We start from the raw sequence: 13677 nt of genomic DNA, 5'->3' as shown, positions 1-13677 counted from the left end.
AGGTACTTCACTGGAAACCAGAACTTCTGACTAATACGTTGTCTTAAGAAGGTCCAACTTGGACACGCCAAATGCGAGCACCTTCTCTCTTGTTTTCCTCCCACTCAGTTGCCTTGAAGAAAAGGGTTAAGATGAAGGTCCTTAATAGTTGAGACTGTTGAAATTATTCTATTTTGTAGTTCCAATATTGCAATTTCATATTTTTCTAATACGTCTTCCTGTACTTCCTCTTTCAGGAACTTCGTACTTAACAGATATAGTATGGTGGTCTGGCACGATTGCGAGTAAGTATCTTAAAAGGTTTGGTTTTATTTGAAGGGAGAAGTTGCGGTTAGACGGTGCAATGAGACATCAGGAAATCTGGGTTCTCATCTTGAATCTCGCGCTTGCTTGTCACGAAATTCCCATCCCTCAGAAATATCCCACCTTCAGTAAACTCTCACTCTGGCTACTGTATCTGATGGTATTTGAGAAGGCAAAGAGATGGGACGATCCCAAGTCAGACATCTGTCCAGATTTCTGAACCGTTTGGTACTTGCAGCCCTTGGCAGCCACGCGCTGCTCTGATTCTGGGTTCCTGCACGGTTTGTGTCTCTGGATTGCGCTGGTCTGCTCAGTTTTGAATAAAAGTCGAAGCTGAATAAGAAATTGTTGGTCTGCACAAAAGGGCTCATTGAGCACGTTATTTTTTTTAGATCAGAAAGCACTTAGCCAGCCTGAACTGAAAAAAAAACCCAACCTTTTTGATTTCTAGTTTGACAGATACAGTTTCAGTTTTTAATCTACAGGATTAACCTTGTGTGGTGCTGATATCTGATTAACTTTGTAAACTCTGCTCACGCTAAGTTCATTCTCTGATGTGAATCCAGAGCATGGGGAGCAGCTAGCTTTTTCCTCTTGCAGTTCAGCCGTAGTTCTACCCACGAGCTTAAAATCATACCCCACTTTTAGACTGTACCCCAGCCTTTTGCGAATTATTTGGAAATGTTCTAATGATGTTTCTGGGAAGTATATGTATCCAGTTGTGTCCCTTGTTTTGTGGCAACAAGGTAGGTCTCTGTTTTTGTTGTCTTCAAGCTATGCAAAAGGAATGGAAACTGATAGATCCCTTGAAGGACAAAGTTGACAGCAAGTGTAGAAGCCAACAGAGCTTCAGAGGAAAGTCCTCGGCTAATTTAACCGGAGTTTAAGTAGTACTTTGTCAGCTTTCTCCTCTGCCAGGATCACTGCTGCCTAAGTAGCAATAAATCCGTGCATTAATCACTGTTGTTTATTGCTCGTGAGGCTCCTGTCTTGAATCTCTGAGCAGAAGCAGTTAAAATAAGAGAGGCTTTATTACAGGAGTTTATCTTAGTGAATCAGAGAAAATGATTTCATGCTTAAAAGAGCTGATAAAATTGAAAGAAGGCAAAATAGCTGAAGGGAATGGTATCAGTTGGCTTTTGTCCAGTAGCTAGGTGCAGGTATTTCAAAACAAAGCCTCAGTAAGTTTACAAAGGAACCAAGGGAAGAATTGCTTAAGGATATTATAGACTCAGAATTGCAACAGAGTCACAAACAGGCCAGGTAGGTGGGCACCTATGGGATGCAGAGAGAGGCGATGTTTGGGGAATTAGCAATATCCCCAGTTATCTGGTCGAAATTACAAGAGCTGACATCATTTTCTCAAGCAGGGAATTTGGAGTTTGCATGACTAACAAAACCCACGTAAACTTTATCAACTTTTTCTCACAATACTTGTTCAGGTGGTGAACAAGCATTTCTGTGCTGGCATGCTGACTCAGCATAACACTGCCTAACCATTTTGGGGCCTTGGGATCCACTGGATTACTGAAGACTTCAAAGGAAGGGCTGCAGATTCTGCTAAGGGATTTTTTTTAAAGTCAAAAGAGCAATTGCAGCATGTGTACAGGTATTTCAATGAGCATTAAACTAGTTAATTGGCTAATTAATTAGTTTCAGTGCAGGTTTTGATAGCAGCATAGATGTGGCTGGTTTTTATAGTGGATACATCTATGTTAGTGTTTTATTGCAGATGGGAAGTGCACTTGTGAAGTGAATCTCCTGTTGGTCTCCACGGATTGGGCTTTTTTTTCATGTTGTGGAGCAGCGTTGGAGCTCCTGAACCGGACTTTAAGATGAAACTAGGCTGGAAGATGCATTGTAGGAACGTGCCTAATGCACACCAGCTGCAAAGAGACTTTCAGTCCATGGGAGCAGGCTGAAGTTAGTCTGAAATAAAACCCCTGACATGCGTAGAGCAGACATCTTTTGCTGTACGGATCTACTCCTGGTCTCCTTGCTAATGTGGATATGTCAGTGTGCATCAAGTTTTGTGTTGCAATAACTTCAGGGATATTGGTACTCCTTTAGCAAGCTTAAAGCTTGGTGTGCCTTCAAGAACTGAAGCCATGAGTTGACTTACAGCACTGATGTATCTGGAGAGGAATTTCTATCCAGAGCAGACTGGATAGGTTGGCAGCAAAGGTCCTTGACATCAGGTAGACAGTCACAATTACTGAGATTCTTTTTTTAATTGGTCTTAATTAGTCCTGGTCTGTTGTTCGTGGTGGTAAGAGACTGTTACTATTATTCTGTGGAGATACTGAAAACTTCTGGTAAGTTCAGTTGCCTTATGATAGGTGCGGTTTGACTGAAGCTTTAGAGACCTAATTTATGGATCGGTGTTGGTTCTTCCAACAGAAAGTTAAGGCAGCTGACCTCCAAAAAAAGCAACCTTTTGTCAGAGTCACTTGGAAATGTGACTTTATGGAAATTTAATCTGCAGAAACACCATGTGCTAGCTGTGTCCCATCCTCCATGCAAGATCTGCCCCAGTGCCTTCAGATGCCTTGAAGATAATGCCAAAGTTGCCACGTACATCTGCTGAAAAACAAGCCCGAGGCTGATAGCTGAGTTACTCTGTTCCCAGGGGCAGGGAGAATTTAGGAGACCATCACTGACTCTTGTGCTCTAGAAATGCTTCTCGTTAACTTCTCTGGCTCACTCCTGCATGTAGAAAAAGCCTCAGGGAATTGAACTAGTATAATTTTGCCACAATCTGCCGTTTTGTAAGTTTGTTTGTCTCCTTTGTGTTTCCTGTAGGTTACACAGGTCTTCAGCTCTACTGATAATGTGAGCTAATTTGGTAAATTAATTAATGTTTGCACAGTGCTTTGCAGGTGTAAAGAACAGGATGATGGTAACGATATTTGATAGTTGAGGGCAATGCCAACCTGAGCATAAAGACAGCCTGGATTCTTGAAATGGTTTTAAATGCTGGTAATGGCTCTTAACATCAACTGGAAATTTGAGCTGTATGTAATTTGCGTTCAATCTCAAGGTTCTTGCCAGATACCACAGACCCTGTAACTATGCAAGTGTCATGTTGACTTATTACAAACTTGCCAGCACTTGCAAAACCATCCAGCTTTTCTCTTTTAACTGAAAACTTGAACGCATGGACTGTTTATCACAGCTGTGATGTGCAATAGTGTGGTACGTCTTGGAATTTGCTTTTATTGGGGGAAAGGAAAAAAATAAGACTGCGAGGCTTTTATTGTGACTTGTCAGGGATCTGTTCTTCTTACAGTGGTCAGGAATTACTGTTGGTGTTATATAGTGGTGTGAAAATTTGATGTGGTCTGCCGTATATTGAAGAGCCCTTATGCATGTGCTTAGTATTTCATTAGTAGATTCCTTTTCCTCAGTACTGTCCTCATTTTCCCCCCAAAAGGTAACACTGCTGTTAGCAACTATAATCAAGTGCATTCGTGTCACACATATGCACGTTCTAAAGCTGAAATCATGGGTTATATATACTTTTAACCCTCCTCGTATAAATATTTGAGTGTAATATTGAGATATTTGAGTGTAATCCATGTGTGTTTCTAATTCATAGTCTTATTTATATTCAACTAAGAGAAGTTGCAAATGAGATTATTTACTGTACCCTCTTGGATCTTCAAATATAAATAAAAATAAATATAAAGCAAATATAAATCCTATATTAAAAATAATTTTAAAATATAGAAAAATTCCAGCCATTTTGTTTAAGTGCAAAATTAACAGAGCTAAGCAAATTTGTAACATCTGTTTTCCAGTTAGGTCAGGCTTTCCCAAACAGTATTGGGTAAGTTTTCGTTACTTCTTCTTACAAAGAGATTTAAAGGCTTATTTCTGGTTCTTTTGACAGTGGCTCTGGGTCAAATAGGGAATTTCTTGGCCTACACTGCAGTCCCAACTGTGCTAGTGACGCCCTTGGGAGCTCTTGGCGTTCCATTTGGGTAAGAGTTTGCTTTTCTTGGTCTCATCTGAATGTTGTTACTACTTAATAAAATGTCAGATAGACTCAGCGATCACTGGAGGTCTGATGTGTGATCACACATCATCTGAGAAGATGTCAGGCTTATGAGTGTTAATGCTGTGTTATAATGTCACCTATTTGTGTTTTCCCCAGCAAAGTGGTGGCGGGGGGGAGGGCAATGGTGAAGAAAGGGTTCCTGAGTACCTTCTGCTTTAACTATCACTATGGTCTGGAACAGATAAACATTTCCCCTCCTCCTCCCCCCCTTTCATTGTGGTTGTTCTGGACTCTTCTACTTATTCTTTTATTCACAGTTCCCTTACTATGTAGATCTGTCCTTTTGTCTCACATGCTTTCTCTCCCCTGCTATCCACAACCCACATGTGTTTATTGATGCTGATTTTCATTTAATTGGATTTGACCCCATTTCCTGAAGCAGGGGTCCCTTGCATATGCATGCCCACAGCTTCTTGAATGTTATGTTCATGTGAAGGGAGGGAACAAAAAAGGCAGTGAGTGCTCCTAAAAGGAGCTTAATATGCAACTAAATGTTTTGTGACTAGCTAAACTACAGTTGTGAACCTACTGCAGTGAAAAAGTACGATTCTTTAAAAACGAAGCTGTGCGTTGCTTCAAGATTTTTCTGTTGGCTGCTGAATTGTGTATCTGGCTGCACTGGTCACCTACTTCAGAGTGCAGATTGCTTTGTATGGACTTCATGGCTGTCTTTAGTTTTATACACTATGAAGCACACTGATGGTGCTCTACTTACCACCTATTATTTTATCCTAGGCCATATAATTTTGTGTATTTCAGTCAGCTACGTGGCTGAGCTGAGCCCTGTGGTCTTTGTAACCAAAGGCTACTTTTATCTCAAGACTGCGTAGCACCTATAAAACAGGGCTTCGTGATAGCTCACCAAATCGTTAACGGGTAGATATCTGCCTCGGGTGCCAGATGCCTGGTTTGGGGGTTTGGGTTTCTTTGGAGGTGGTGATGTGGTAGTGTTTTTGGGGGTGTTGTAGTCGGGTTTTTTGTTAGTTTTTTGGTTGTGGTTTTTTTTTTTTCCCTGCAATGAAACATCAAGGATTGAGTAAGACTGAGACTGGATGAATCTTTCCTAAGACAAGTCAGAAATGCCATTTTGAGGATCCACCAACATTTGGTTGAAGATCCACCAACATTTGATACTATTCCTTTAAGAGGGAAATTCATGTGGGACATCACTGTTGGAGCATTATTAACAGGATGTAGGCGAACTTTTAATTTCTTTCCTCTTTGTGAAAGGTCCATTTTAGCTTCTTACTTACTGAAAGAAAAACTGAACATTCTTGGCAAGCTGGGATGTTTGCTGAGCTGCGCTGGGTCTGTTGTTCTCATCATCCATTCCCCAAAGTCCGAGAGTGTAACAACTCAGGCTGAGCTTGAAGAGAAGCTTACAAATCCAGGTACTTTGTTCTTTTATTAACTCATAATGATTTTGTGAAATTGATCAAGACCACGCAGGAGGAAGAGGCTTACCGCTTCCATCAGGTAGGAAAATTGACTTCTGAAGAAACCATGACGTGACAGAGGCAAACCAGTACAGCTTTTGTGTGGGAAAACTATGCCTTGCTGTACTTGGGACTTGTCAGATTGATGCCTGTGTGCAGAAAGGAAAATGTGGATACTTCTGAAAACCTTATCCTGCACAGCAAGCTCAGAACAATGGCCGTTTGAACTTGTAATTTTCTAAAACTATGAAAAAGTGTATCTGGCTACTTAAGAGATGAAAGGTATAATTCTAGGATCTCAATTTAAGTTGTTTTATACAAAACAAAAAATATTGATTGTCTTTTGTTCTTTAATTCAGCATTTGGTTTTTTTATTAAAAGTTTATAATAGATACCAGTTACGTTCCAAGCAGATTTCTTTGCACAATAAAGGTGTGTAGAAATATGCTGCTGAGACATACGCTGAAATGCCTGTTCTTTCTCACAGAGGATGTAAAGCCCCACTAGCTCCTGGAGGACACAGACTAGTGCTAATGCATACCAGACCCACTTTTATTTTTCTTGCATAAGAGCTAAACTGCCAACTATTGTTGTTTCCTTTAATTGCTATAGGTGAGAGAAACTTAAACCTAGTAACATCAGCCAGCCAAAAAATTTGCAAACACAGAAAAGAAAACAAATACTCTGGTCTAAATTTACCATTGCAATCTGACCAAAATAAATTGGAAATGTATTTCTTTAAAACTGTAAAGCATGAAATGTTTTTCACCAGTCTAATCTGTGTACTGTTGCTATAATGTAAATGGTATGGCCTCCCAGTTCTTCCAGCCCTCCCTACTCACCTTAATGGGATCTAACTTTATGTTTAAGCTCTTTGCTAGATCCACGCACCGTGCTTTATTGAACTGGTTATTAATGAGGTGTTATTACTGCTGTCTGTCATGGGGGCTTTAAGGAATGTAATCCTGATGGAAGAGAGAATGAAAAGAAAGCAAGCCATCTTAAATCCAGTTCAAATGTGCAACAGTGTGTATTTTACTACATGATGGTTTGTTTTACCCAAAGAACATGACAACATCATCAGTTGCAGATGCCCACATCTCTAAAAGCTCAGCGATTTGGATCTATATTCAATAGCAAATCTTAATCCTGGTGTATACCTGAAGTTCACTGGTATGACATGATTTGCCTACTAAAATCTTTAGAAGACCAAGAGTTCTCACCTGGCTATTATCTTGTTTTCTTTTTGTTTTCCAGTTTTCGTGGGTTATCTCTGCATAGTGCTGCTAATGCTTCTCCTGCTTATCTTCTGGATAGCTCCAGCTCATGGACCTACTAATATCATGGTTTACATCAGTATTTGCTCTCTGTTGGGCAGTTTCACTGTTCCCAGCACAAAAGGCATTGGGCTGGCTGCTCAAGATATCTTTCACAATAACCCCTCGAGTCAAAGGGCTCTGTACCTCTGTCTGGTACTTCTGGCAGTATTAGGATGTAGCATTATCATTCAGTTCAGATACATCAATAAGGCACTGGAATGTTTCGACTCCTCTGTGTTTGGTGCCATCTACTATGTTGTGTTTACCACCCTAGTCCTGCTGGCTTCAGCCATCCTTTTCAGGGAATGGAGTAATGTAGGAGTGGTAGATTTCTTGGGAATGGCTTGTGGATTCACCACAGTATCTATTGGAATTGTTCTTATACAAGTCTTCAAGGAATTTAACTTCAATATCGGGGATTTAAATAAACCTAACATGAAGACAGATTAAAATATTTTTTGAGGGGAAACTGGATGGCTCAGGGAAGGATGCAGAGCCTTTCATTTCTAGGTCACTGATTCAAATGTGATTCAGGTTGGTAGCTACCCTCTGACAATTTGGTGGCCTACGTGAAATGAATCGGAGGCCTCCATCCAGTTTCAAAGGAACAAGTTGTCCATGTACCCCAGTCAACACAATAAATGACCTTAATTGGAACCACTGATTGAGTCAGCATAGAGACCGATGTATTTCCTTACTGTAAAAGTTAATCCATCAGGAAAGATCTGGGGATATTCTGACAGACCGGTGTGTGAAAGCTTGTATTGTGGCTTCTGAGGTACCATTTCTGTGGGCAGAGAACATCAGTTTCTAATGCACTCAATCTGACACCTTTCATGAGTGAGGTATACCTTAAAATACGGGGTGGGGGGAAAGGAGTGGAACAATTTGTTAATCTTGATATAGCAATGTGTCCACCGTCAAGGCTGTGAATTCTGAGACAAATGTTGGTTGAACCGTGGACTGCAGATTTGTCCTTTTTAGTGACTGTCTCGGCAACTTGGTCTGCCATGCAGTGAAGACACTGGGGAGTTTTAAATTGAATGCTATATACAGAGCAGTGGACCCTTAAAAATCTTTCACTAATTACTTATCAGCTGATGGTAGTGTCCAGGTACGCATTTTTCTTTGTAACTTATGTGCATTAAGACATGCCGCATTCATCTGAGAGTTTTTAATTGGGAGCAGACAGAAAGACTGTGAAGGATGTGGAAATGATGCAGAGACTCATTGCCTATATGGTGGCTTATATCTAAGCGGCTCAGAACTATTTCAGTGCCTTTGTAATCCAAAAATACTGCATAAATGTGAATGTGTTTGTTTCAGATGACCTATACCGGTTTAATAATTCAATTTCACTGTCTATAATATTGGACTGTATTCAAATTCTAAACACGTAAAGCATCCAGAAGGAGCCACGCATTTTTGGAAGAATTTACAAACCTGAACCGAAACCCTTAGATGCCTTGACAGCTTCTGAAAAACCCATAGTCCTAATGGGAAGGGGTAATCTACGGGAGGACTGTTTAAAGCAGTCCAGCATACCTTTATTTTAGTGAAGTGACTAAATACGGGAAACCATTTTGTGAAGTAGCTAGTAAGCAGGGACCACAAAAAAAGAAGATTGAGAGAGAAGAGCATGCGATTTCTCATAGCTCAAGAAAAGATGGTCTGATCCTCTTGTAACGTGGGAAAAGGAGGTTAAAGACTGAAAAAGCATAGGCATTCAGAGAGCTGAGTTTCAGATAACCAACAGGGATATACATCCAGATCCAGTAATTTACAGACTTGTGTGAACAGTCCAGCCATAATATTTTGACAATGAATACAGATAGCTTAAGCTATGATTGGAATGATTCTGAACCGTTCAGTTTAAACCATTTAGAGAACATTGATATGTCAAAGAAAGAAATAGTTAATTTTCATGTTCTATTTATATTTGGTAGTTAAAACATCACGAGTCAAAAACGCGTAAGGAAAGCTTGAAAAGTAATGAATGTTGGTTTCCATTTAAGTACGCAAATGGAAGCATACAGTGGAACTCAACATCTCTAGTTCAGAACGTCTCTTGAAACAAACAAAAAACCCCAGCGTGATTACGAGACAGTATTTGAAAAAGTTCATGATGCTTTATCAAGAAATCATGAATGTAGCTTTGTGGCTGGCTGACAGGAATGTGGACCTTGATTAACGGGGAGTAATACTGTCCACTCTCGTGATGTTTTTGTTGACCTGAACTAATGTTACCTTAAAACTCAGCCTCCGTTTTCATTTAAAAGGAATGTTACAAGCCCTTTTGATGGCAGCAGTAATTGTGAACAGTGAATCCTAAAAACTTAGTATTCTGAAGGGACTGTTCTGAGGGAGTAAGGGCTCCACTCTGTTATTTGGAAGCTTGTTTTATAACTCCAAATTGGGGGGGAATGACTCTGAGTTGGCAGAAACGTACATTGTTATAGGCCAGCACAGAAACTGGGTATCTTGGTGAAATAAAATAGCGCTAGCAGAGAAAAGGCCATCTTCATGGATTTTCAAATACTGCATATGGTTTCTAGAAAGTTTGAGAATTGTAGATGAGGGGAATTGGACAATGAAAGCTGGTTAAAACTAACCTCTGTCCATTATTGAGTGGAAGATGGTATCTTGGTTCTCAGCAGACAGTTACGTTTTTTCGTATTAATCCCCTTTTTTCTGATTGAAACCGGAATTGTACATAGGTTATGAGACCTGTAGTGACCTACTTTTTAAAACAATATGTTAGCTGTTTTCTGAAGCAGTCAAACCTTCTTTTCAAAATTCAAATTCAGGGTTCATGAGTTGCATGTTGCACTAGCCTTTAATCTCTGAAGACTTCTGTGAAAATCTTTAGGTCAGAATGGAAATGATTGTGGTCTCATCTTAGTCGTCCTTTGGCCATATTCATTTTGTTTTAAAGTTCATTCCTATTTATTTAGAAAGTGCCTATCCTAGTATGTTAGGTGCATATACAAATTATTAGTAAATATTAGATCCAAAATAACTTGACTGCCCTGTCTAAACCTTGCCATTTTCTCCACCACACACACAAGTTTACTTGATAAGCACTCGCTATGCAGAGTAAGAAGAAAGTAGCAGCCATGCTCTGTGGTCCTCTGACCATCCTTACGGCTGATAAATGTCTGCATAGGTTTCTTCTCTTCTCCCCAGCTGCTCCTCATCTGTGATGAACTTTCTAGAAATGTCTAATTACCCTTGTTGCTTAAAACAGAGATGTCAAAAGCCAGCACGTGAGGTGAAAGAAATTCTCGTGGCCTTGCGCATCATTTATATCTGCAGCCTTTTACATCATGAATGCTAAATAATGGAAACCTTTATTTTTGCTGCTTTGTTCAGTATGCAGCAGTGTTCTTTTGAGTTCTGCTGTACCTGGATCTGGTTCAGTTCTAACTTTAGAAATGTATTAGCATTTTCTGTTGTCACTACTGGTATGATTCTTCTCCCCTCCATCCCACGCCCTCCTCGTTCTAGGTGGCCTACCTTTTTTTAGTCCCGTTGCTTTTCTGATTTAAAAGGAGGCACTGTTGCAGTTGAATTTTAGCTGTTCCCTCTTTTTTTTTTCACCCCTTTGACAAGTAAGCACTTTGACTAAGACAGATAACTGAGTTCCATCATCTCAGGGAGCGAGTGTGCATAGTTGTCTCCTGAGCTTTGGTGTCCCTCACGGGTCTGCCCTCTTCACGTTCTCTTTGCATTACATCTGTCGATAGCGACGAGCCAGATGACTTCAGTTCTGATTCCAAAGTAGAAGTGGGAGAGGCTACACATACAAAAAGTGGACTCATTACAGCGGTGGAATGCATTTGAATTAAATTCAAATCCATACGAAAGGCTTTTCACTCCGTATGTCTGGCTTCTATTATACTTGTCAAACATTACTTACTTGATACTCACTTGAAGATAGGTCTTTGATCATTATCCCTTCAGTGTATGGAGGATTTACATGTGTCAGTCACAATCTTTATTAGGTGTCAAACACAAAAATCCCTCAAATGTTCAGTAGGAGAGTAGAAACCTTTTTGATACAACCAAAAAAAAATTTGTTACACCTTAAATACTTATGTAAAAAAGAAAAGTATCTAAACAAGTTATCTGCTGTATTGACTTTCCAGGACTCCGTATGTGTAAATAGAGCCTATTTATTAGTGAGCTGTGGCTAACATTAATAAGAACCTGTCATATCACAGTTTGACAAGTGAGGCTTCCTATTAATAATCTCGGTTTATATTGAACATACGTATTTTTCTGAAGTAACTAGCACTGAAAAATGAAAACACTGGATTTTATTTGCTGAAATACTAGAATCTGAGGTTTAGCTTTCCTTTTTATTTAAAAAATAGGGGGGTTGTATTTTAAGAAAGATTTGGGGTTATTAAATATGGGGTGCTTAAAACAGGCCATTGTTTGCACGTTATACCCCTCTCACCTTCTTGTTTCATAGATATAAAGCATCAAGGATTCTACATATCTTCCTCGGTTGTCTTGAGATGGTGTAACTGCTGAAATTTTACTGTTAAATCAAATGTTATCAAATGTTTATCTATTACCTGTTGTCTTTACAGAGATTAGCCTTTGTAATAACTCTTTGGTGCTACTAAATATGGGCTTAAGTGATGCAGAAGTTTAGTGTGTACCATGTTAGGCACCAATGATGTCAGCAGTTATTATTACTAGCGCCCAAGTGTTTCAGACAGCAGTGTTGAAATGTTATGGATTAAGAAATCTTTTTTAAAAGCTGCAAATAAGTGGGGTTTTTTATTGTTTTTTGTTGTGGTGTGTCCCCCCCGCCCCCGACAGTTGCTCTACAGAGTGGAAAATATTACACAAAAGGGGTATTTTCAAGTTAAATCCTTTTTCAACTGTGGAACTTTCTCTTCTTTTTTTATTTTTTTTTATTTCCTGGAGTGTAAAAAATAGTTCTAATGGGATATGGGGAAAAGGTGGATGGCAACAAATACACAGCGTCAGGTTTGGTTGCTTCAATGCTATTGCAATATAGTTACTACAGATTACATAAAAATGGTTTATTTTATTAGCTTCCAAATAATGTATATATAGATTTGTTAATGGCTTATAAGTCAAGCTTACTCTTTGCTTTTTAAGAAATAGTTATAGGCATGTTGTATTTGCCTTGTGTAAATTATAAAAGGCTATTTATTAAGTTTTCTGATAACTAATCTATTTATTAACCTGTATTGTTTTAAAATAAATGATTTATTTCTAGCTCAATGCTTGTTTTGTGACTCCTCCTCTTTATCACACGGGGGGGGGATCAGTTTCCCACACATCTAGCTGCTGTACAGCCTAATCCCAGTTCATAAGCCCAAACTATTTCCATTACTCTTTAATAAAATAGCAGCCTTGCTTTTACTGAGAGTAACAGATTCTTTCATGTGCACAGATCAGTTGCCACACGAAGGGCTCAGTTGTTGTATAGTGGTGTCTACCAACAAGCTGGAGCCTTAATGTCTTCATTGTACTGAAGTTTGCTCACAGGTAAAGTGAACGTTTCTCTAGCAGAAATGTTTGTTGGGGCCTGAGTCACTTCAAACTGTGTCTTAAGGGTTATCATGCGCTCTGTTCCTGCGTTCCCGTACACTGGCTACTTGCTAGAGCTTTTATTTCAAGATCTACTACTCCACAGTTGGGTGTGCATCGAGTGGCAACAGCTGTAAGGAAGTCTGTGTCACCAGTCTAATTTACTGTCACAAGAGCTTCCTGCAGAAAGAATCACTTGGGAAATTACAGTGGCTGCCCATCTAATCCTTCATATGAAATTCCTAGCTCCTCCTATCAGGTACTGGCAAATACGTGACTTTCAGGCGGGGGGGGTGGTGGTGGTGGTTGGTTTTTGTTTTTTTTAATGGTGGGATTTATGATTAAGAACTGTTTCAGTCTTTGCGCTTGTGTTTTAGGGGATGCATCAGTATTACTGCTGGTCAAAATCGAAAGTTATTTTTAAACAAGGAAATTAGCTCCTCTCCAATATAAAATGTTCTATGCAGTGGAAAAGATTGGCATGGATTCTTTACTGGGTATGTCATTGCAATTTTATTTTTAAAGGTGTTGATGATATTAATGCAATGTACAAAGATAGACCAGAAAACTAGAGAGGCTTTCCTTTCTACATGCAGCATCTCTGATTTTTAAGTTAATAGGATAAGGAGTATGTATTTTGAGAACATATTTTTAGCAGGAAAATTCAACTCTCTATTCTCTTCTTGTGCATCTCTGGAGTTAGGCCTCTAAGGCAGCATTGTGGTAAAAGCAAGTATGCCATTTACACCACCGTTATGGCTGAAAGTTATCGCTGATGTAACCAATCCTCATCTCCAGTCTGGGATGTAACCAAGCATATGAATCTCACCCACACAGTTCATATGGGAAGAGACCAAAATCTGATAGTGCCAAAAGGAGAAGAAAAAAAAAAAAGTCCCGTTGATTTTTCTGAGGTTTGTTCTAAGAGCTTAAGTCTTAAGCAGAGTCCCTTAAGTCCCTTGTATGTGACAGTGCAACTGTTGCA

The 13677-nt window shown here is 39.5% G+C and overlaps 1 protein-coding gene across 1 annotated transcript in view; it reads left to right on the top strand.

The window, feature by feature from the left end:
• NIPA1 (non imprinted in Prader-Willi/Angelman syndrome 1) overlaps window positions 1–12383 on the top strand; it is a 14955-nt gene extending 2572 nt beyond the window's left edge. The window contains exons 2-5 of the mRNA XM_009331308.1: window positions 237–284; window positions 4196–4286; window positions 5594–5754; window positions 7057–12383. Coding sequence (XP_009329583.1) covers window positions 237–284; window positions 4196–4286; window positions 5594–5754; window positions 7057–7568 — 812 coding nt within the window. The 3' untranslated portion in view covers window positions 7569–12383. The remainder of the gene's footprint in view (window positions 1–236; window positions 285–4195; window positions 4287–5593; window positions 5755–7056) is intronic.
• Window positions 12384–13677: the final 1294 nt, after the last annotated feature.

Source organism: Pygoscelis adeliae, unplaced genomic scaffold (genome assembly GCF_000699105.1).
Source record: "Pygoscelis adeliae isolate BGI_AS28 unplaced genomic scaffold, ASM69910v1 Scaffold149, whole genome shotgun sequence".
In the NCBI taxonomy this organism is placed as follows: domain Eukaryota; kingdom Metazoa; phylum Chordata; class Aves; order Sphenisciformes; family Spheniscidae; genus Pygoscelis; species Pygoscelis adeliae.
This window is presented reverse-complemented; position numbering and strand designations above follow the sequence as displayed.